This window comes from Cheilinus undulatus, linkage group 22 (genome assembly GCF_018320785.1).
Source record: "Cheilinus undulatus linkage group 22, ASM1832078v1, whole genome shotgun sequence".
Classification (NCBI taxonomy): Eukaryota; Metazoa; Chordata; class Actinopteri; order Labriformes; family Labridae; genus Cheilinus; species Cheilinus undulatus.
The window spans coordinates 30,783,974-30,809,395 of NC_054886.1; the positions used below are offsets into that span (position 1 = coordinate 30,783,974).

A 25,422-nucleotide genomic window follows, 5' to 3' on the forward strand; every position below is an offset into this window, starting at 1 on the left:
CCATGAAGATTGACAGACAGAATCCAATCAGCCTCTAAATTTTTTTCGAATCCTCTGCTTCCCATATGCTTAGTACTGAAGGTTTTCCAGATGGATGTGTGAAACAAATCCATCTGGCGTGTCAGGTTGGTGATTTCCAGTACAGAATCATGCCTGTTTTTAAAAAGTGCCACCTGAGGGCCTCAAGATCTGGCCATCCAGATTTGATTTTGGGCCTTGTCCCATGCTCACAACAACTTTCTCCAGATTATCTCAATCATTTAATGATATTGTGGACTGTAGATGGTGGGATCTTCAAGCTCTTTTTAATTTTACATTGTGGAACATTTTTCTGAAATTGTTCCACAATTTTTAGGCAGTTTTTTACTGATTGGTGAACCTCTGCCCATCTTTACTTCTGAGGACTCTGCCTCTCTAAAATGCTCCTTTTATACCCAGTCATGATGTCAATTATCCTAACTAGTTGTAAAATGCTCCTCCAGCTGTTTTTCACTAGCACCACTTACTTTTCTGCCCTTCTGTTACCCTGTCCCTGCTTTTTTGAGATGTGTAGGCTTTTTTTTAATATTAAAATGTCTCAGTTTCAACATCTGATTTGTTGTTTATGTTCTATTGTGAATGATATATGGGTTTATAAGATAGTGGGGATGCTGAGCATCCACGCTATTGATATTCAGGTCGGCCATTTTGTTTATTCTTCGTCTTCCGCGCAAGCTATCTCCTCCTTCATACTTTGTCGTATCAGTCTACGACACAGTTTAAACTAAAAAAAAAAAAACAGTTTCTTTGCTATTTTCCATTCTATTTTCAGCTATTTCAATGTTTTTTCAGCCATTGAATGCAATTTTCAGCTACTTGTAGGCCAAAATTAGCTATTTTTATGCTATTGTCAGCCATTTTTAAAGGCTACTTTAGCTATTTTTAGCTATTTTTAGGCTATTTTCAGCTATTTTAGGCTATTTTTTTATCTTTGCTTGAGCTATTGAATGCCATTTTCAGCTACTTTTTTGCCATTTTATTCTATTTTATGCTATTTTTATGCTATTTTCAGCTATTTTGGCGCTTTTGGCTATTTTCAGCAGGTTTTCCACAATTCAGCTCTCTACATCCCCACGCAATTTCAGCTGAAATTGCAATTTTGATCTAGTTAAATTCTGTCTTTAATTACATTTTTGTCCCAACTTTTTTTGGTACTGGGGAAGCACTAGTCCAAAGGTCATATGGTAGTGTTGTCAATGTCCAAAACAAACAGACATAAAACCTCATACAAATATTGGTCTACCCCTCTGTAGGCTCAGACTCAGGACGTCCCAGTCACATTTGTACTTTGTATCTTTGATCCTCTTGGACATCCCGGTTGTTTCTTTTTCTTATCAATGGGTGATGACGGGCTGTTGTGAAACCCCAACACATGAGGAAATGTTTCAAAAGGAGGAGACCACCAACCAGCTGACAGCTCTGGTCTCACAGATTGTGGATTTCACGTCCCACTCAGAAGAAGCATTGCACAATAGAAGAAGATGAGCTGGATGTAATCTGGAAAACGTGACATTATTACACAAGTCTCCCGGACTGTTGTGAATAAGATGTTTGTTGTTCAGCTGTAACATTTACCGCCTTGGGCACATCTTGTCTAAGAGTCCTTTTAGAGTTTCCCACATCTGATTTTCATGGAAGAGGCCTGTGTTGCTGTAAAGACCAACCACCTTTGCCAGTGTCATCAGAGTTTTTATACATGAATCTTTGCTGCCTTATACAAGAAAAGGACAAGTATTCACTGTGTTATGGAGCGTCTGCATAGATACAAATAAAGCTATAGATATATCTATGAATGCCGTATGTTATCAAGGATGTAGAGCATAAGACGGATGGTTAGGGGAGGAAATAATCCATCAAAAGTTGCATGCAAATTCTTGCACATGCTTGCAATATAATGTGTACATAGGAGTTTGCATGCAGCTTTTAATAGATTACTTCCTCTCCTATCCATCTGTCTTATGAAATAGATGCCATTATTTATGCTCTTGGATTAGCTATAACAGGAGCAATTACCCCAGAAAATGATAATTTAATGTCAGAATAAAGGGGACATTCTCCCTTAAAAATGTCAAAAAACGTGTAAATAATGATTTAGTTTTTTTGTTGTAGTAATTTTTATTCAAAGTCTTTTCCCCTAAACGGACATGTCTTGTAAGGGTTAGGTAAAGGACTGGTATAATTTGCTGTAGAAAGCTTTCAAGTACGGCCCATCAAAAAAAGTGACTAAATAATAAATATTTACAGAGATAATCTGTCTGAGCTTCGATGAAGAACTAAAGAACAGGAAATGTTCGTTAGGAGTTGTCTGAAGACTGACGGTCATTAACAGCTGATAAAATGCAGTTTGTTCAGTTTATGGTATAATTGACAGTGACTTCATCGGTGATTACAGAAACATGGTTTTATAGATGTTTATCAAATGGTGCTAGTTTCATTTTGAATTTTATAGTCGTCATTGGAGTGTTTTGTTTCCTTGTGATGGTCCAAATATCTCCTCTATCCTCTGAGTATGTAATCTGTGTTTGAAGTTAAGGAGTGTGGGCGTATCAGTCATGTTTGGTGAGTTTAATTACAGGTATCAATGATTTAACTGTTTTCATTTTTGGTGCCTTATTTTAACTCAAATGAATACAATTTCTCAACTGCAGGAACTTTCCCAGAGGGTGGGAATTTTCTGTTTGAAGTTTGAGCTTTTAATCAGTAGAAACTTCTTCTGGGACCAGGGACCTTTCGGAGGAACTATGAACTTTACTACTGCAGGAACTTTCCCAGGGGATAGGAACCTTTGGAGGAACTCTGAGCTTTTCAATTGCAGGAACTTTCACAGAGAGGAGGAATCATTTGAGGACTTCTTAGCTTTTCAATTGAAGGAACTTGCTCAGGAAGCAGGAACCTTTGGAGGAACTGATAGCTTTTTGGTTGCAGAGACCTTTTAAGAAAGTTGCAACCTTCACAGAAACTCTGACTTTTCAATTGCAGGAACATTCACAGGAACTCTGAGCTTTTCAGTTGCAGGAACTTTCACAGAGAGGAGAAACCTTTGGAGAAACTCTGACCTTTCAGATAGCAGGAACTTTTTCCTGGACGAGGAATCTTTAAGCAAACTATGAGCTTTTCGACTGTGGGAACTTGCTCTGGAAGTAAGGACCTGTGGTAGATCTCTGAGCTTTTCGATTGCAGAGACCTTTTCAGAAAGTAGGAATCTTTGCAGGAACTTTGACCTTTCCAATTGCAGGAACTTTCACAGGGAGGAGGAACCTTTGGAGGAACTCTTAGCTTTTCAAATTCAGGAACTTTTTCTGTGACTAGGAACCTTTGGAGGAACTCTGAGCTTTTCGATGTGGAGACTGTTCAAGGAAGAAGGAACCTTTGGAAGAACTCGAAGCTTTTCAATTGCAGGAACTTTTTCTGTGACTAGAAACCTGTTTAAGAACTCTTAGCTTAAAGATTGCAGAGACCTTTCAGGGAAGTAGGAGCTCTTTCTGATTGCAGGAACTTTCACAGAGAGGGGGAACCATTTCAGGAACTCTTAGCTTTTCAATTGCAGGAACTTTCACTGAGAGGGGAAACCATTTCAGGAACTCTTTGAGGATTTGTGAGCTGTTAGTCAGCAGAACTTTTTGCGTGACTAGAAACCCTTGGGGGAACTCTGAGCTTTTTGACTGCACAAATTTGCCCTGGGAACTCTTAACTTCTCAAGTCTAGGAACTTTCCAACAGAGCAGTACCCTTTGTAGGAACTCTAAACTTTGAGCCCAGGAACTTTTCCAGGGGGCAGGAACCTATAGAGCAACAGCAGGAACTCTCCCCTTATTTATAGGATTACTATTATCATAATTGTTTTATTCCAATGAGTTCCTGGCACTGTTTTGGCTAACAGGCCCTTAAGAGTGCCAGTCTTCGAGAAAAGCTGATAAAAAGCAACTTTTTGTACCAGTGTTGGATCAAAATGAATTTTCAGTACAGCAGAGGATCATGGTTTTAATTCTTCCAACCCCAAAGGGCTCCAGTAATTACGCTCTGTGACCTCTGACCCCTCTTGCGAAGTAAAAACAGAAAAAAAGGGGACTTCCTGCGTTCTCAGTAAACTGTAGCTCCTGAGGATCAATCGTTGAGCTGTAGCTAAACTTTCCCGCGCTCTGCTCTTTCACCTTCATATTTTAATTCTCTCTTTGGTGTAAACAGGTACAGTAAGTAAAGGCAGGCTGGTCCTAAATGGCACAAATTGCAGGGAAGCCTTCTGAAGGCGTGTCAGCAGATTGTCCCGATCAAACACCTGGGAGTGTCCTCTTCTTCTTCTTCTCTTTGTAATTTTTATGGCTGCACCTTGTCAGAGCACCAGTTCTCACAATCAGGATTCCCGTCATAACAACTGACAGACTTCAGCAGACTGAAACCTTACAGGGACGTCAGCAGGGCCTGTGTTTGTGTGTTTCTGGGTGAGAAATTATCAGCAGCTTCCAGAGAACTGCAGCCAAGTTTTGTCTGTGAAGGATGAGTCAGTTTTTCTACGGCCTGAATCACAGGATGCTGTTACTCCAACTCGTTCTTGTGTGTTTTGTTTCATTCTCTATAACTGCTGCCTTTAAATGAAAGTTACGTCACAAACCTGTACTGAAGTCTTTGCAGCACATCACTCTACAGATCTCTATCAGGTCAGATTGAGCAACAGTTAAAATCAGGTAGAGATAAGAGTCATGGAAGTCCTGAGATTTACTCATCATCACATGACGTCAGTAATGCCAACATATCTTAAAAAAAAAAGGTATAATTGACAGAAACAGCGGCAAATATCAGCCTCTTTACAAGACAATTTGAAGTTTTCTTTGTTTTTTTCTAATAAAATTAAGCCTTTAGCTTCTCACAAGACCAGACAAGCTGTTTTTATGGCAGTTGATTTTGCATTAATAACTATTCTTTTGACTTGACAGTCATTATTTGATTATGTCAAAATTAACACTCTAAGGACCAGGATGGTTGGAGTTTTTTAAGAAATAGATGGAAATACAGTGGCGTGTAGGCTGACGAGGGTTGAACTCACATTTAAGCACTCAGCCGAAGTGAAAGAGGCCGCATATCAAAACATGATGTTAGTCTGCAAAGAGCAACGAATGCTGGCAGAGCTAGCCGCTAATGTTAGCCAGGCTCTACAGCAGTGGTTCTCAATGTGGGGGTCAGGATCAAGCGGCAACCTCCGGTCCTGAAAAATGAAGCCAGTGCGGAAGTGCGAAAAATTGCAGTACCGCAAGTGTCCACTTGAGGTTGGCTGCAGGAACACCAGAAGTCCCATCTGGACACATGTTAAACAGCCGGTTTTTACACTAGAAATAAACTGGTTTACAGCCTGGTAAAAAAAAACAACAACTGTGTCTCATTAGCTAATGTCTTCATGTGCTCTCACTGTACAGGGGGTGATTTTTTTGTACCACAGTGGTTTAGATTATATTTAGGATAAACCTCACTGCGGACTGATTGGCACGTGTCATTTGATTGACAGATAGCTCAACAGGCAGAGGCTACGTTTCTGTCAACCAGAATGCTAGCTAGCTAGCTGACAGGAAGTCTCGCTTAGTGGGCGGGCCGTTAGGTTGATCCAAAGTTCGGTTGAGACCGCGATTTCAATATGGAAGCCTCTGCTGATTGGCTTCAAGAGCCGTTTGAGTCTGCCTATTGTAGGCAGACGGCTGATGTCACGCAGACTTAGTCCAATTCTTTCTACAGTCTATGGTCAAGACCCCCTTTGGGGTCATGAGACACTGAGATGGGGTCCCCAGATGCCTTTAAAAAGCTTTGAATATTACCAATTTGTATAAAATTATATGCATAAAATTAGTTAGATGTAAAATAAAAACATGGTCATTTAGTATGAATTATGCCACTTTTTCCACTTTATACCAATTATGCCAAATTTTAACCCATTTTCATCATTTTTTCCTACAAACTTTTTGCCATTTTTTTGCTACTTTGCTTCCCATTTTTTCTCATTTTACCCTTTCCATATTTTTTCTTTGTGTTTTTGCCACTTCTAAACCAATTCTTGCCACTTTCCACTTATTGTTACCTCTGTTAACCCATTGTTGCCACAATTAACACCTTTGGCCACTTTTTACACCCATTTCATTTTGTTATTCTCATTTTTGCCAATTCATGCATATTTTTCTGCTTCAGTTAACCCATTTTTGCCCTTGAAAGGACTTTTTTTCCACTTTAAAATGCTTTTCACTGAATTTGCCACCATTTTTTGCCACTCTTAACCCATTTCCCTCTTTTTTAAATCCCTTTAACTGCTGTATGCTTGTTTTTGCCAATTTTTGCAATTTTTTCCTATTTTTTTCACTTTGTCAATTTCTGCACATTTTTAACCCACTTCAGCAATTTTTAACCTATCTTAGTTCTGTTCCTGAGAAAAGGGATTTACATCTTTAAGAAGGCTTTATACTGCTGCAGGAATTAATAAAAAATGTATCCTTTGCTTTGATGAGAGCAGTTATTATTCATGTTAAATATAAAATATAGATACCACAGCTTAAATTTCCATTGGACCATGGTTTTCCTGACCTCCATGGACCCCCAGGTTGGCTGGGCCCCGGTTATCTCTCCCCTTTATCCTCCCTCAGGGCTGCCTTGTCTCCACATGACTATTCTTAAATGTGCATGGCGGTGTTCAACCACCTTCAGGTGCAGTGGGGATCCCGGGTCTCTGGAGCCTGTGTTTTGGGGGTCATGGGCTGAGAAGGTTGAGAACCATTGGTCTACAGGCTCACAGCATACAGGCTGACACAATGACCATGGGACTAACAGTTTTTCTCCTCTTTAGGCTAGTTGGTTAAATTTAAATTAAATGGGTGTTTCGTCCAATGGGGAAATAGAAGGCCAAGAACATCCTTAAAATTAGGGCTCATTTTCTTGACATTTATCACTTTGCAACTCGACTTTTATGTAAAGAGTATCCAGTCCATGTTGTCCTCTTCTTTATACGTAGTGATGAGTCCATTGTGCTTTCTTCTTTGTTGTTTTCTTCTCATCAGAGCAGAAGTCCATTAGCATCTGATGCAATGCTTCTGTTGAAGCTATGTTTGACCCACCTCCAGGATGACCGACGAAGATAAGTTGGGATCGCACTTGTAGTATTGCCAGTCTGCTGGCTAAGACGAGATTTTTGTTGCAAAGTCTCACATGGTGGCTACTCCAAAGCAAAAAAAAAAAAAACGTATAGTCTGATCTCGCCATTTCTGACACTGATAGCTGGCTAATGTCAGCATCACTGCTAAGAGCTAGAGCAGACACAAACCCAGCTGAAGGTGGGGAGAATGAACAGAAGAAAAAGACAACAGCAGCTGTTGTCAAATGAAATGAATAATTTTGCTGTGAAAGGCACGGTTCTTCTCTTTGTACCAAGGAAGAAATTTTTCAGTTGGAAACTCCATTTGCTTTGCCGAGGTTATTTTTACACCTTCAGAGACTCTAGAGCAGTGTTACTTAACCCTGCACAACCAAAGAGCCAAATTTTTAAAAAATACTTATGCAAGAGCCACAATCTAAGTGGTGAAAAGTGGCAAAAATGGCTTGAAGTAGCAATAAAAATAAGTTAAAGGTGGCAACAATGGTCATAAAGCAGCATAAAGGGGTGATGGGAGAAGAAGAATGGGGAGAAAAAGTGAAAAAATGGTCAGAAATTCGCAAAAATGGGTCAGAAGAGACAAAAAATGAGTTACAGGAGGCAAAAAATGGTCCAGATGTGAAAAGTGAGTGAAAAGTGGCTGAAATGGGCAAAAAAAGGAAACAAGTGGTATGTAAAGGCAAAAGGTATCTTAAATAGGCAAAATGTAGCAAAAAATGTTGAAAATGGGCAAAAACAGTGGCAAAAATTTGTGAAAAAGGGAGACAAGTTGTATTTAATGGCAAAAGGTAGATTATTTGGATGAAAAGGGGCAACAATGGTTTAAAAAAAGGACAAAAATGGGATAAAAGTGGCAAAAATGGGGAAAAATATCAAAAAGAATGTGCAAAAAAATAGGAAAAAATGGGTTGTTAATGGCAAAAGGTAGCTTAAATGGGCAAAAAGTGGCAAAACATGGTTAAATAGGGCAAAAATGGGAAAAAAGTGGAAAAAATGGGGAAAAGATGGCAAAAAAGTAGCAAAATGGCCCAAAAAATAGGAAAAACAGGGTGTTTAATGGCAAAAGACAGCTTAAATGGGTGAAAAGTGGCAAGAATGTTAAAAATAGCAAAAAGTTGTCCCTTCTAAAGGTTTTTTGGGGGAATAGTATTTATAATCAAGACATAAAAGAGCGACACATTCATCACAAAAGAGCCACATGTGGCTTCAGAGCCACACGTTGAGTATCAGTGCCCTAAAGGGTCCTACCAGCTCTCTCCCCATGATTCTGGCCCACAACATGACTCCGCCCCCTCCTTGCTGATGTCACAGCCTTGTTGGGACATGGTGGCCATCCACCAACCATCCACTACTCCTCCATCTGTACTATCCAGAAATTAAAGGAATGAATTAGTAACTGTCATTCTGATGTGAGTAGACATTTTCCTATCTCTGCTTACTGCTGGTGTTGGGACTCAGTTTGAAAAAAAACTCTTAGAGGTGCTGTGATGACTACAGCTTGTATTCACGTGTGCACATTTCCGTGTACTACTAAAACAAGAAAAGGCTTCTTGTTCTGCACCTGGATTCACATAAATGGTCATATTTTCCTCACTTCTCTTACAAAAGCTTCTTTGACTCTCACAAGGTTGGTTGGTTTTTCCATTCAGCATTTTCAGGTCATTGCTCTTTTCCTTGAAGGATCATTTTTATTTATAGACTTTCCTTAAATAGTCTCTGACAAACATACAGCACATTGGTGTTAGATTAGGCCCAGTCCAAACTGGTACATGAGTTTTAACGTCACAGGGGAGTGGACGAACACACCTGACTCTTACAGCTGGAGCTTTAACACTGATAAGAATGAGGCTTTTGATAAGGAGAGTATTCAGGTCAAAGAGATGAGGTCAGTGAAGCCTCGTCCATGAAAACACTCGGCTGCTCTGGGAAAACTTGGACAAGGCTTTGGAAAAAAACTCAGTGAGCGAGTGAGAAAGTGAGAGAGGCAGAAGGATCTATGTTTTTACTAACAAGTGGAGTCCAAATATCCAAACAAGAGCAGCTCTATGTGTGTGAGTGTTAGGGGTCAAACGTCACAGCTGCAGCAGGAGGAAGTACAAACACAGCTTTCTGAAAAATGACCTTTGCAGAGCCGCGTCATGTGAGAATCTCCGCGCTCCTTAACGTTTCCTGTTTGGTTAGGCTTAGCTCAGAAACATGACAACATGTGTGGAGTCATCCGACATGAGAACTTTTCCACAACCCGTCCAAGTCCTTACAAGCTAAATTATGAAAAAAATACAAGTCTGTTGGCTTTTTCTTACAAACTTCTAAACCACATTACAAACTGAGCAGCCGCTGATGTGGCTATGATGTGGTCATTACACCAGCTTATGAAAACAGAAAGGGTCCTTGCAAATTGTTTTGGGACATTTTTGGTTATTATGTCAAAATATTCTCATCAGACATGTATGTTTTAAGAGCAAACACTATGTTCCAAATAATGCAAATTATATTTTCTTCTGATTTTCCTAAATAGTCAATGCAAATTAAAGTATAATTTTCAAGTCATCAACTGTTAGAGCATGATTAAAATTTTATTGAACAAACCTCCCAATGATAACCTTTTAAAATGCACTCTTCCGAATTATAATGCAAAACATTCTATAGGTTGTAAAGATCTGAAATGGTCATTTGTTAAATTTGCAGCATTAGGAGGTAAGAAAATTTTGCTACAGAAGGCATGGTTCTTCTTTTTGTACCATGGAAGAAAGTGGTCAGTCAGAAACTCTATATGCTTTGCCGAGGTTATTTTCACACCTTCAGGGACCCTAAAGGGGCCTACCAGCCCTCTCCCCATGATTCTGGCCCAAACCATGACTCCACCCCCTCCTTGCTGACACCACAGCCTTGTTGGAACATCCACTACTACTCCATCTGGACCATCCAGGGTTGCACGGCGCTCATCAGTAAACCAGACTTGTCCTGTAATGGAAGCCGAGGAAGTCCTTCTTTGTTGTGGTGCTATGAAATATTGTTATAACATTCTCTTACCATGATGCATCCTAACTACTCTTCTTTTACCACAGTTTGTTTCTGAATCAGCTGACCCTGCTGACCAGTTATCTCTCAAACTGTCAGGTTAATGGTTGCAAAATAAGACTGCAAACATTCTCTGTCAGCGTTGTGTTTAGTCATATCCGAGACTTCCTCCTTAAATCGAACCTTACATATTAACGAATCAAGATCATGCCGTTACTCAACACAACCCAAACAATCCCTTGATGGCGTGGCTTTTTTAAACATTAACCTCTAACAGCTTTTTAAACCTTTACAGAGGGTTTGTTTGCATTCATGTAATTCTACTTGGATGCCCATAACTGATAAGCTAACATTAAAATTCCCAAACTGTGTATCAAACAATCATTTAAAGATTTACTCCCCTTACAGTCAAACATGAACTTTTAGTGTTTTTTTTTTACTGTAGTTTCTACAGTTTCTGTCCTAAAGAGTAGAAATACAGACTTAATCTGACAGCCTGTTGAATATTTAACTCCCTTCACTTCCCAAACTGTTATTTTTCTACCAGGCTGAGGCAGAAAGGTCAAACTGTGACCTTTTAGGTTTACATAATCTCTCTCTGTTTATTTCTTTCAGTGTTTATACTCCACATTCCCACACTTCCACCCGTTTAAGCCAGAGAAGGTGATCTGCTCACTTCTAAAGGAAACAGTGAATTGTTATCTTTGTAAATTCCCCCTAAAAAATCAATCTACTGTAAAATTAGATATTTATAAGTCATTTTCACAAAGTTGTTCTACTCTGTATTCTGGATTTCTTGATTTATGGTTCTATTTTGTGCCTTTTAATACATTATCTACCCCTTTGTTGGATTTGACTATTTGGGAAAATAATCTAATTGTGATTTTTTTTATCCCCAGTATTGCAATTGCGATATGATGTGCAGTATTTTCTTAAGCTCCTGATCTTGTGTTTTTTGCAAATTGGATTGGAATTGTTGTATTGAAGGGAGTCATAATTTCTATGTCATTCTCATATTTAGCAAGAAAAATGTACAAAGACGTGGGATTTTTGCTGACTATTCTAAAAAACTGCCACTTGTATGATGCAGGATAAGTAATTTATAACATCTCTGCAGCAAAGAAAGGTTTTAAAATTGGTATTTTGACACACGTTTCAAGTTAAAGGAATATTGCACCTTCTGTAAATTGCACCACACCATATTGCAATTTAACTGCCCAGCCCTGCCCATTTGCACCTATTTTTTTTTGGTACCATCCCATTCTTGTGCAAACAATAACTCAGGATTTTGCTGAAGAAACTGCATGAAATTTGGCACAACCATTCATTTGGATATAAAGATTAACTGATCAGAATTTTGGGATCAAAGGCAGAGCAGTTCATTCGCAGGCGTCTTTAGAATTTATGATATTTATATGTGGTTATAAATTTTGCACATTTCTTCCAGTAACTTAAACATTTCTAAAGCAATGTTGACAAAATTCATGTCCATCTCTTAAATTTGCACGATATCTCTAGGATGGTTTGGGGAATTTTCTTATAACTTTGTAGAAACGTTGCTTTCTGGATTTAAGGGTGACATGATCACTGGGCCTCATGTTCATTTTCTGCTGTGGAACACGGTATTTCAAAGATACTTTGTGGGATTTTCTTTAAATTTTGAAGAAATGTTCTCTCTAATTCAAGGATGGACTGATTACATTATGGAGGTCAGAGGTCAAAGCCACTGGGCCTCATGTTCACCCAATATTTGTGAATGTGTTATCTCAAGAATGCATGGAGGGACTTTTGTTCAAGTTTGAACAAATGTGTGCTCTAATTCAGAGATAAACTGGATTTTGGAGGGCAGTGGCCAAAGGCCAAGGTCTTCGAGCCTCATGTTCATACCTTGTTTGTAAACCTGATATTCCAAGGATGCTTTGAGGGATCGTCTTTACACTAAGCATAATTTTTCAGTCTAAAAAATGAATGCCTATATTTTGGAGGTCACTTGGCCTCATTTCCACCCCTTGCTCTTGAGTGTGATATCTTGGGAATATTTGACTGATTTTGGCTTAGGGATGGCATCTTTAGATTTTGAGGTTATTGGGCCTTATGTTCATCCCTTGCTTGTAGGATTTCAGCCAATCTCACTCTTGTTATTGTCATGCTTTTCTACATCTTTGTCTATGAATAACGTCTTTTACCCCCCAGAGGTCTGTCTGTTGTTGCTCCTCTTCTCTAGTGAGCCGGGCTGTGAAGAGAAAAATAGTCACCAGAGTTTGATTAAAGTAAAAATCACATATTTCCACCAGTATAGCATTGTCTATTTCAGATCTCTGAAACAAAAAAAGTGTGAATAAAAGCTGTAAAGATCACAAAGAGCCTTTAGTTTCTCTACCAGGCGGTCTGGGGGAGGTCTTTGTTGTGATTCATCATGTTATTGCATAATAATTGACAGCTTTACTGTCTGAACTTCCTTATTGGCTTGAGGGGAACCATGCCGTTAAATTTCCTCGAATGACACATACAAATGAGAACCATTATGTTTTAGTGCATTATTTAGCAGCTGTGTTTTTACAGGACAGGAGCCAAGCATGGATAGTTTCAACAATGCCAACACTGTGCAGATTTTTACAATTAAGCTGCTTGAAAATGTGTGTCAGCGCCTCGTATTACTACCTGGGAAGATAAAAAAGTGTAGTAGGTTTACCTTTGATTAGTGGTTGTAAAAAAGCTATTATGAGATTAAGAAAGATCCTTATTAGAGGTGTTACGTAGACCAACAGGTCTAATAGGAAATCTCAGTCAGTCAAAACAAGTTATTATGTACTCGAGGTTTATTAGGACAGGGGTTCTCAACGTTGGGGTCGGGACCCCATTGGGGGTCGCGAGACACTGAGAGGGGGTCTCCAAATGCCTTAAAAAATTTTAAGAACATTTTTGAATTACACTGTTGCCACTTTACACCAATTTTACCAAATTTTGCAACTTAAAACCCATTTTTTGTCCATTTTTAACCCTTTCGACCACTTTTTTCTGCATGATTTTGCCACTTCTAAACCAAATCTTGCAACTCTGCCTATTGTTGGCTCTGTTCTCACATTATTGCCGCTATTAACCCTTTTTTACCCCTTTTAAAGCCACATTTTATGATTTGATATGCCCATTTTTGCCAGTTTCTGACTATTTCTGCCTCAGTGTACCCTTTTTTGCCAGTTTATATCATTTTTCATCCCATTTCACCAAATTTCCACCTATTTTGCCATTTTCAAATCCCCCTTTTAAAGCTTAATATGGCCATTTTTGGTCATTTTTTGCCACTTATATCTATTTTTTAGCCTTTCTAACCCATTTCTGCTACTTTTAAAATCTAATTTCACCACATTTCCCACCACTTGTTGCCATTATAAACCCATTTTAGCTATTTTTAACATATTTTAATTTTGTTTTTAACAAAAGGATTTACATTTATAAGAGGGCTACTTACCACGCAAATAATTAAAATTTGCTTCTTTGCGAAGAGTGGTTATTATTCAGGTTAAATATAAAACACCACAGCTTAACTTTACAATGGACCATGATTTTGCTGGCCCCCACTTTGGCTGGGCCCCAGAAAGCTCGCCCCTTTGCCCCCCCTTGTAGGTGGCCTTGTCTGGACACAACTATTTTTGAATGTGCATGGCTGTGTTCAGCCACCTTCAGGTCCAGTGGGGTCCCAGGTCTCTGGCACCTTTGTTTTGGGGGTCGCAGGCTGAAAAGGTTGAGAACCACTGCAGTAGGAGACCAAGCATCAAGACTTTAACAATGTCCAGTGTAATTCAAATGTAAAACGTCACTTAAATGTGGTGCTTACAAGAAAGACAGTAAAGTTCAGCAGGTTTACCTGTGATAAGAAGAAGTGATAAAGCTATAGGTGGATAACAGAGCAACGATGTAAACGCCCTGCAATTTAAAAAAGTCCACTCTTATCTAGGGAGACAGTATTGCACCAATATGACTATATCAGAGTACTGGAAATTGTAATTTAGCAGTTAAAATATAAATGACCAAGTCATGTACAGCAGACATCACCTTAGAGTATTGGTTCCAAACCTGGGGCATAGATTTAAAGAGGGGTGCAAGGTTCTGCCTGCTTTGAGGCTGGCTAACTAAAATTATGATAAAACACTTATGGATAGCTCAAGCAAAGGTCTTTTTTTAAATCTATCACATAACCTCTCCAATGGGGCGACCTCCACTGTGGGGCAGGAAGTGATGTACTAGCCCTTGTTGGGTTTCCCGTAGTTTGTGGTGTTTTTTTGTAGAATAATTTTTATTTGGAAATATAGAAGCACAGAGTGTCAATATGCTTACAATACACATTTCCAGTTTTTCTTTTAAATTGAACAAAAGAGAAACCCCCACCCCGCTGTGGTGTGTTTTTTTTTTTCCCCCTTCCTTTATGGGGCTGGGCAATTAATCGCAATATTTCTTTAACTTGAAATGTGTCAAAATAGCAGTCTAATACATTCATTTTTTGCAGCAGCAGAGATTTTATGCACATTATGAAAACATGCAAGTGTCAATTTTTTAAAATGAGTGAGTGTTCCTGATTTAATGTAGGTTACAATGTAGAATGATTTATTGCTTGAATATGTAAAAACTGCACAAGTTGAAGAACCTTGTGATTAATCGTAATATTGGGGGGGTGGGGGTGGGGGTGGGGGTCATCATTAGATTATTTTTGCAAATCGTTCAGCCCTACTTCCTTATCCTAACCTTTAGGGTTTGGGTGCCTAACCCTAACCCTCTTGGGGTTTTCTGTAGTTTGTGTTATTTTCAAATTGATTCCCCTGTATATATTTTCATTTTTATTCATAAAATCTGCTATTGTGAAAAATAGCCAATTACAGTAACCAGTAATTTGTCATTCCATCCATCTTTCTGATTCCAGCCTGGGTAATGTGCATCATTTCCCGCCCCACAGTCGAGGTCACCCCATGAGGTCTGCAGTCGAACGCCCCACCTTAGAGGTCTGCAGCCAGATCCTCTTGAAAGAGATTGGAACCGCTGCCATTGAGGATTATAGACTTTGATAAATAATATGAAGTCCATGCACAGATGCAGATCTTTAAAAATCTCAGTATTGATCAGAATAATAGCAACTGCTTTTGCTCTTATCAAGCATCCCTTTCTGCCCTGTAGCAGATAATCAGCACGAAACACAAAACCGCTTGTGAGTACTGGTTCTGCTCTGAAAAAGTTAAACTCTCAGTATTTAACATATTAAACCCCTTCAGGAGCTGCAAAGACCCTCCACTAAAAACCACAGATGTTTTTTTGCCACTGTTAAATTTAAATGTCAGAAGTTTTACCGATGATTTAGTGTGAGCAGAAGTAGAGATTTGACAGACTGATGCTAGCCGTGCTGCTAGTGTTACTAAAAATACCTCCAGTGCACATCCTGATGTGAAGCAGAGTTTGAGCAGGAGTCGCATACCTGAACGTGCAAAGATGTTTAAGCACATTAGCTGTCCAAACAGGTCTTTAGAAGGGAGCTACTGCATTTAGGTCAGAAGTTTTGGCTTGATGCTCGCTGAATGAACATTAGTGATCGCTTATTTGTCCTGTTTGATGCCTTTGATGGCTCTGCTGGGATGTTTGACTATAAAATGAGCTTTATATGATGCTGTTTATTTTAAGAAGCTCATCTTTCATGAGAGATTTTCTACTCTTAGAAGCCAAAACTATGACATATAACTGATAACCTCAGAGACAGATTATTAACATTTCTAATGGTTTTCTTTTGCTCTTTATTGATATAAATTTGGCCTGTTTGATGCCTGATTGTTAAATTTTAATAGAATTTGTAGTCAAAATCTGACATCAATACCTGTTTCTGTACCAAAGCATCAAATATTGTACATAATAAATAAAAAAATTCATGTTGTAAAAGCCTGAAAATGCAGAAAACTCCTGCTCTAAATTCTCTTCTGAACTGCATGAATTTGTTGTCAAAGTTTGGGAACCAAAACTCAGTTTCTCACAAAGCAACTTTCACATAAAATCTGCCAAAAGATCTGGTTAATGTCATTAATAAGGGATGCATGATGCTGGATTTTAGCCAATATCTTATATACCCACATTTACAGTCTCATATGTTTTTCAGACCTAAAACATCCCATGAACACACTTTAATGTTTGAAGGTAAATTAAAGAAGCAACCTTTTGTCCTTAAAATATACTTCAAAGTTAAAAGAATGAGGATAAATAAAAAAGAAGACCTGAACTGACATAGGCCTGTTGGTCCAACCTAAAACCCCACTGATTTATTAATATATAGGACCAAAATTTACAGTCAATATATGCTGATATTCACAGCCAAATTATCAGACGTAAATATCTGGAATTAGAGATGCATGCGTTTAACAGGTCAAACGGTTAAATAAGTAGGCCTGTAGTCAACCAAAGAAAACTTGGTCGACCAAAATCGCACCCAGGCACCAACCAATCGATTGGTCTAAGGGGGCCGCGACTCAGCCAGGGGCGTAGCTAGGGATTTTGGGCCCCCAGAAAAAATATTACACAGGGCCCCCTCTTAACTGGCTAACCAAGCTACAAATTTTGCATCGTTTTTGCAAATATCTTTGCATTTAAATGTATTTCTAAACCATTATTTCCCAATATAAGAGCATTTTTTATTACTATGGTTAAATTGAATTTACTTGCATTATTTAGGGTTGCAGGACTATACCATTTAGACATTTTTAAAGGAGGAGCAGGGCCCCCCAGTATTTTATTTTAATCTATTTGATAGAAATTTCAGTCTGTTGACCAGTTCATTTCGATCAGCATTACTCAACCTTGCTCAACCAAAGAACCAAAGTGTTGAAAAATGCCTTTGCAAGAGCCCCAATGTAAGTGGTGAAAAGTGGCTAAAACTGATTAAAGTGGCAATAAAGATAAGTTAAAGGTGGGAAATAATGGTCAAACAGCGGCAAAAAAGGGGAAAAGTAGGTATAAAAGGCAAAAAGTGGGTGAAAAGTGGAAAAACAGGGAAAAAAAGTGGCAAAATAGGGTAGGAAGTGGCAAAAATTGGTGAGAAGTTATCTCAAAATGAGTTATAGGTGGCAAAAAAATGCATGAAAACAGCAAAAAAATTGGTAAAAAAATGAGTGTAAAAGTGACTCAAATGAGCAAGAATGCTGAAAACAATGGCATTTAATGGCAAAACGTGGTTTAAATGGGTAAAAAGTGGCAAAAAAGGGGACAAATGGCAAAAAGCAGGATAAAAGAGGCAAAAATCTGGTGGCAAAAATGGGATAGAAGTTGTAAACATGGGCAAAAAGTGGCAAAAGAAATGGCAAAAGTGGGCTTAAAGCAGTAAAAATTGACTAAGCCAAAAAAATGAAAGAAATTGGTAAAAAATTGTAAAAAAGGATTCAAACTGATGAATGTGACTTGCAATGGATCATTTCTGAGGTCATAGTTTCTCTTTATAAAGGTTTTCTGGGGGAATAATATTTCAAATTAAGACATAAAAGAGCCACAGATCATCACAACAGAGCCACACGTTGAGTGTCAATGATTTAGATGCTTTTGATTCAGTAATGACACTAATTACAAAGAAAAGTAAATAAAACCACATTTTAGGGCCCCTCCCTACTTTGGGCCTGGGTAATCAGTACCCTTTTTCCCCTCTGTGCTACGCCCATGCTGTCAGCCCCATAAAGTAGTTTGGCAAATTAGCCGGCACGAGCGTCACTAGTTGGTTAAACTAATAACCTTTAATTTCTCATAAGCACAGGCTTAAAATCCCGGTCTAGAATGCTCTTTTAAACTGTAATGAACTTCCCACCATCAGAGGCTGTTCTAGCTTCAGTTAATAGCTGCTACCTTCCTGTATGTGCTTCCCCACAGCATTTTGCTGGATGTAAACATGAGAAGCTTAGCGGTACCTTAGCAGTTAGCGTGTAGTAGGAACAGCGTGGTACGACAGTTTTTTAAGACGTAAATAAAAATAATGTGGTACGTAGGCTGTCGAGGGTTGACCTCATGTGTAAGTGAAAAGAGACCACGTATCAAAGCTTGATATCAATCTGCAAAGAGGGATGAGAGCTGGCGGCGCTAGCTTGTGATGTTAGCCACACTGTATCAGGCACACATCCTGCTGACACAATGACCTTGTGAGGAATTTGACTGTTGTCTTAGGAATTTTCCTATTTAGACTAGTCGGTTAAATGAAATTTAAATGAGAGTTAAGCCGAATGCGGAAAAGGATGCTTATGAACATCCTTATCTGTGATACAGTACATTTAAAGCTAAATCTGCTAATTATCGTCCGTCCCTGTCATTTATTAAAATGATAAAGATCAAATCTTATAAAACAAGTGAGAATAAAAAGCTTGGAATTGAAACTCTGTAAACTTTATTATTAGAAATGAGTATTGAAATCTGGCACTGACATGGTACCGGCCCTAACAAATCTGATACCTAATGGATCACATTACAGCACCGCTACTGATACTTCATATCCATACCTCGCCATCCCAAACGAAAGGCAAGAGAATCTGCATGAAATTTGTGATTTTTGTATAAAATTTCACTGTTTTCCTTTTCTTATCCCAAGTTCAACTGGCAGCGATACCCATCCCTACTTTCATGTATAGGAAGTCAACCCATCAGAACGAGCTAGCTTGTACTTTTTGGATCTCGATAGACATTTTCACATGAATTTCCACAAAAGAGCTGTAAAAAAAACTCCACCATTGTCATCTTAAGACATTTGAATTGGTCCTGTTATTTGGTGCCCCCCTCTGCCAAGTCAGCATTGTGAAATAGAGGCATTGATGCTGATGAGTAACAGAGCAGCATCACTGACGATGAGCGACAGCAGCATCAAACACTTTAAAACAAGGCTGGAGGCTGAGCTGTGTGAACTGGAGCATCTTTTACTGCCTCAGTGATATGTTGAGAGTAAGGAGCTCGCACACCTCAGTATTTCTTTGATTTCAACATCTTGACCACTTCCTCCCTTATGTCCTAGCCGTTGATTGCATAAACAGTAGGTTGACGCAATCCACTTCACATCATCATTGCTCTTCATTTCTATCTTAATGGCTCCACCGGTTCACAGTAAACTGGCCTTGCATCATCCATGCTTCAGCTACTGCCTCCAAAGCCTCTTTGACGCCTCCTAAACATTCATAGTGGAAGTGAAACTTAACAGGAGGGTAAATATTACAGCTTGAAACGGCACAGTGATGCATGCATTTTGAATATGATTCTCTTTATTTTCTTTAGACCATAACTGCAGAAGCTACAGTCAAAATGGGGATTTTTGGGACTGATTTTTAATTTAGAGTTCAGACCTCAAATGTCAGGTCTGCCTATAGCAGAGGTGTCCAAACTATGGGTCAAATTTTGATTGGCATTTAGCAAATTCTAGAAAAAAATTAATATGTCCCACATTTGAATGTGGAGCTTTTGCTCGGCTGTATTGTACTTCATAGTTTCAGCAGAAGACAGTGCTAAGATAGAAAAAATTCACATTTTGGTGTTGTGAAATAGATCACCAAGTCACAGGAATATGTGCTATATTTGCACTTACTAAAGGTGAAGTACTGACCTTTGATGTTTCTGAGTTAAAATGGCAAAAGTTAGCCTAGTTGGTGTAAAAAATTGTTGAGAAGACACTTAATGAGTGGCTGTTTACATCACACAAACTGTTTCTGTTTTAGGGTTAGGTAAACAGCACAGAACATAAGCAGAACCATGTAAATTTAACATGGTATAACACAAATGTTCCTTGTAATGTTCCTTGTTTTTTCCTTTATGTGAAAAGATTGTCGTAAATGGGTTCACAGTATCGTCTGATATCGATTGCAGGCCTCTGAATCAAATCGATATCGAATCATTGTTCTGAGAATCAATATTGTATCGTATTGTAATGAAACTGGTGATGTACACCCCTAGTCAACAAGAAGAATTTATTGATGAGTTTTTTGTGACTAAACTAAGATAACACTGTACAAAGTAAAACGATTAGTAACTAGAAAAGCATTCGAAGAGCGCTTCCGTCATTAGCCCTATCTCCCAATCGTAAAGAATCCTTTAAAATTTTCCTGGATCCAGACGGTGATCCGGATCACTCCCAAAGTCTAATCAGTTCTTCCTTATGCTATTTCTGACATTTCCTGAAAATTTCATCAAAATCCGTCTGTAACTTTTTGAGTTATGTTGCTAACAAACTAACAAACAAACCAACAAACCGGAGGTAATTAGACTTATAACATCTTGTTTTCTAACTCCTGGATGAGTTTTGACAGCAAGTAGCAATACCAATGATATCCCAGAGGTGGAGCCAGTAGCAGCTCGGACCAAATCAGGCCTCCTGAAATCTGATCAGCGTCCCCAAAAACCTAGAATTGTGTATTTGCCTTTAGCGTTAGTTCAGGCAGGCTATGGAGTCCAGCTCTGCCCTGATCAGCTGATCTAATGCAAGCTCTCATTAACTGACGGCCAGCTGATTTGCCCCTAAGCACACTAGCCAATCACTGTCATGCTGCTCAGGCTCTGCCACTCTCTCTGCAAGCTGCTCTTGCAGCCCTCCTCCACCCCAGCTCCTCCTTTATTATTATACATTTCAAAAAGTAAACATGTATTGGAGAATTAAGGTATCACTCTGTAATTATTTTCTATTTTTCTATTAATTTCCAAGCCCGTAGATGAAGTGTATTGAGCACTTTTCATGATTTATGGCCCTGAAGTAACACGTTAAACCACTTCTGGTGTTTCTATTAACAGTAATCAAATAAAAGCACCTTTTAGTGACATTTAACCTTGTGTTTGTGCTTTTGAATGTGTTCAATATATGATAGCAGAATTGCCTTGGCAGAGTGTTAATAGTGTTGCTGGTATAGTTAACACTGTGGTAGTTTAAGTTAAATTTATAGCTTATTGTTTAAAAATATGTTTGAGCCTTTTTATGATTTATGGTCATTACATAATGTGATGATTACTTGGCATCTCTCTATGACAGTTACCAACAAAAAGTATTTGCAAAGATGCTTTTATGATATATTGTGTTAACAGTCGTTGTAGAAAGCTCTAGTTATTCTGTGAGTTGTGCAGGGATTCCCCGTGTTATTGTCCTTTATTTTCCCTCTCTGTGTTTTCACTCTCTCTCATCTCTGCCTCTCCTCGCCTGTTTTCTCTGCCTCCCTCTCCACCAGACTAAAAGTATCATTAGACACCAACCACTGTATTTGCTGACAGGGTGTGGCGACATTGTGGGCACCGTCTGTGTGTGTTAAATGTTCCTTTTTTTAGTTCAGGGAGGAAACTCAGCCAGCATCAAATCAGGCGCTTCTTTGGGTGTGTTTATCTGAGGTTTCTCCAACTAACTCTGGACTTATAAGAACAACTTGTGAGAGTGTGTCATGGTTTCTATGTGCGTTGCTCTGGCTTGCATAACCAGGGCTTGTTGAGGCCGTGACTGCAGCACTGACGCGCTGAAACCTTCCACTGATCATCCTGCCAGAGAGGAGCTGCTGCTGCAGTTTTAGGAATGTTTACTTTGAACGGGATGTTGTAGAGAGAGAAGGGATGTGTCATGATATGTAAGTAGTCATTAGGCTGTTCAGAGTCTCTGGGTCTGTTGAGGAGTTTTCATGGACAGGAGGGTGTAGCAGGGGCGGGGGGCGTTTTTGTTTTGGGACTTCTACCTTTTGCAGATGATGTTGTTCTGTTGGCTTCTATAGGACGTGATGTCAAGCAGTTTGGGGTGACGGTCAGCACCCATGTTTGCCAGGGTACTGTAAAAAAATAACTAAATATATACATTTGTGTGCAATTTTCCTCATATCATTGAAACTGAGTACAACCAAGATTCATAAAAGTTGGGACGCTGTGTAAAATGTAAATAAAAACAGAATGAAATGATTTTTAAATCTCACAAACCCACAACGACATATCAGATGTTGAAACTGAGACATTGTATCATTTCATGAAAATATTAACTCATTTTGACTTTGTTGGAAACAATACATCTCAAGAAAGTAGGGACAGGGCAACAATAGGCTGGAAAGGAAGTGGACTTATAAACAGCTTGAGGAGCATTTTAAAACTTACTAGGTTAATTGAGAACACATAAATAACATGATTGAGTGTAAAAGGAGCATTTAAGAGAGGCAGAGTCTCTCGGAAGTAAAGATGGGCAGAGGTTAACCAAATCACAAAAAACTGTGCCTAAAATTATAAAGAATTTGAATATCTCACCATCAACAGTCCATTATATCAAACAATTCAGAGAATCTGAGAAGTCTGTCTGCGCAAGGGACAAGGCCGAAGGTCAATATTGGATTCTTGGGATCTTGGGGCCCTTAGGCAGCCCTGCAGTAAAAGCAGGCATGATTCTGTACTGGTAATCACTGCATGGGCTCAGGAACACCTCTGCCAACACAGTTCACTGTACCCTCCACAAATGTAAGTTAAAGCTGGTCATACACAGAAGTAGCCTCATGTGAATCTTATCTGGAAACAGCGCCGTCTTCTCTCATTTAAAATGGGCAGAGGGAAAATGGAAAACTGTTCTGTGGTCAGATGAATCCAAATTTGAGATTCTTTTGGAAACTAAAAAGGAGAGGGACGATCCAGCTTGTTCCCCTGGCTCAGTTCTGAAGCCTGCATCTCTGATGGTATGGGCTTGCATTAGTGCCTTACACATCTGGAAATGAACTATCAATGCTGAAACGTAGAGAAAGGTTTTAGAGCAACATATGCTTCCATCCAGACAACATCTCTTTTAGGGAGGAGCTTCCATATTTCAGCATGACAGTACTAAACCACATACCACATCCATCAATGCTAAAATGTCTCAGTTTCAACATCTGATATGTTGTTTATGTTCTATTATGAATAAAATATGGGGTTATGGGATTTGCAAATCATCATATTCTGTTTTTATTTACATTTCATGCAGCACCCCAACCTTTTTAACTGGAGGCTGTTTTTTTGTGTGCAATTCCTGCAACCTTGCACTGACATTCAGGCCCAAAAAAATCAACACGTGCTTTCAAATCTGTGTTGTTCCATCATTTAGTCTTTATTTCTTCCTGCTGATCTGCAAACATGGGCGTAGCACGGGAGGAAAAGGGTACTGATTACCCAAGCCCACAGTAGGGAGGGGCCCTTGGGAAGCCTCTAATGTGTTTTCATTTATTTTTTCCTTAGAAATTAGTGTCATGGGGTGCAGATGGTCGAGGGATTTAAGGCACTACCCATGTACGCAGACGGCCCAGGTTCGAATCCGGCCTGTGGCCCTTTACCACGTCTCTCTCCACTTGCTTCTTGCTTCCTGCTTCCAAGTCTGTCCACTGTCCTTCCTTTATCTAATAAAGGCATGAAAAGGCCCAAAATTAAATCTTAAAAAAAAAAAAGAAAAAGAAAGGAAAGGAAATGTCATTATTGATTCAAATCACTACATGAATGGGTCAACAGACTGAAATTTGTATTAAATAGAGTTAAATAAAATATTGAGGGTCCCCTGCTCCTCCCTTAAAAATGTCAACATGGTGTAGTCCAGCGCTGCAAAATAATTCAAGTAAATTTAATTTCACCATACTAAAAATATTGCTCATACATCCTGAAATTGTGGTCCATAAATATATTTAAATGCATAGATATTTATAAAAATGTTGCAACATGTGTTGCTTAGCTAGCCAGTTGAGGGGGGCCCTGTGTAATATTCTTTCTGAGGCCCCAAAATCCTTAGCTACGCCCCTGTCTGCAAACAATAGCAAAAAGATATGAGGCTACAGAAGCCGAGGTGTTAAGGGAAGGGAAATCAAATGCCGCCGATTAAATATGAAAATGCCTAAACAGGCTGTAAATATTTGCGTAAATGTATGGCGTCAATCTACATGAATGGCCACCCAAGTGAAGCTGATGTGATTGGGAACGCTGACATCACTTCCTTTCCTCCTGCTGCTCTGCACTGTTTCACATACAGAGCTAGCAGTGAACAGGCCAATTTGCTTTTAAAATTCTTCAAATTGACTTTGTTTCTTTAAGTAAATTTGCTTGTCAAGTATTGGTTCCAAAAATCCATCATGGGTCTTATGATCTACTCATATTCAATGTTGACCCTGAAAACCAGTATGGGACGACCCCTTCTATTTATAATTCAGCTGAGGCTGACCAGAAACAGATGGACGACACTAACCACTTGGGTGTAATGAAGTAAGAAAGGATGTCATCAGTTTGTAGGTCTTCTACTTAAGCACCAAACACAGACTTTTTTTGCTCTTCTGCAGAAACACTCAGTTTATTTGTGATCTTCTGACCTTTTTGCTGTTTTTGAAGCTTAAAACATGACTAAACCAGACGAGCTTCACATTAATGCAAACAACAACTTATTCAAAGGAAGAAATCAGCCATGAAGTTCTCATTTATGAACCTAACTGGGACATTTCTTCCTGTAAACTGTCAAGTTTTTTTGGGGTATAACCGCAGCGCGAGCACAGTGCAGAGTTTAGGAAATGAGTGTAAGTCAGTGGAGATAGTTTTGTGTGGTGAGGCAGCTGTGAGAGCAGTTCCTGTTATCTTTAACTGTCATGCTGGCTTCCTTCTGTGTTTTTATGGGTTTTTGAGCACATGTGTGTGTGTGTTTATTGGTGTGTGTGTAGTTTGTGTCGCTCTGTGGTGGCAACACTGCAGTCGTGTCGCAAACTTTTGTGTGAGAGGAAATAAGAGTCGAAGCTGCTGGGAATGTGATGGAAACTCTTAGCTGCAGAGTTTTGGAAGTTTACTGCAGTTTTGTGACCAAATAATGACAATAATACATAAAATTCATTGTAGACTTTATAATAAAAGCAAATCTTCTAATGTTACACCTTTAGTTTGACCATAAATAAGAATTTTGTCTTTCTGTTTCCTCTGGAGTTACATTATTATGATGGGAAGGCTCAGACTTGGTGCATAGTTCCAATGTTGAAGTTCTTGCAGTTTGTGTACATTTTTTACCACATATCTAATAACTGTGATAATATAAACCATGATTAACCTGTTTTTTCTTGTCTCCTTTCCTCGCTATCCTCTCAGAGCACTCAGATCGATCCGGATGAGTTGTTCACCAAACTGGATCGTATTGGAAAAGGATCTTTTGGAGAGGTGTGTATGATTTTTTTTTAAAGATTTGTGAATTATTGGACTTATGCTTATGCTTATCCCATTTTCCCTCAAACTTCGACTATGAATTAGTCTTAAAATTCTTCGTCCTGT

The 25,422-nt window shown here is 38.9% G+C and overlaps 1 protein-coding gene across 2 annotated transcripts in view; it reads left to right on the forward strand.

The window, feature by feature from the left end:
• stk26 (serine/threonine protein kinase 26) overlaps positions 1-25,422 on the forward strand; it is a 51,909-nt gene that overhangs the window by 7,542 nt on the left and 18,945 nt on the right. For both annotated transcript variants that reach the window (XM_041779938.1, XM_041779939.1), the window contains exon 2: positions 25,243-25,311. In XM_041779938.1, the coding sequence (XP_041635872.1) occupies positions 25,243-25,311 (69 nt within the window). The remainder of the gene's footprint in view (positions 1-25,242; positions 25,312-25,422) is intronic.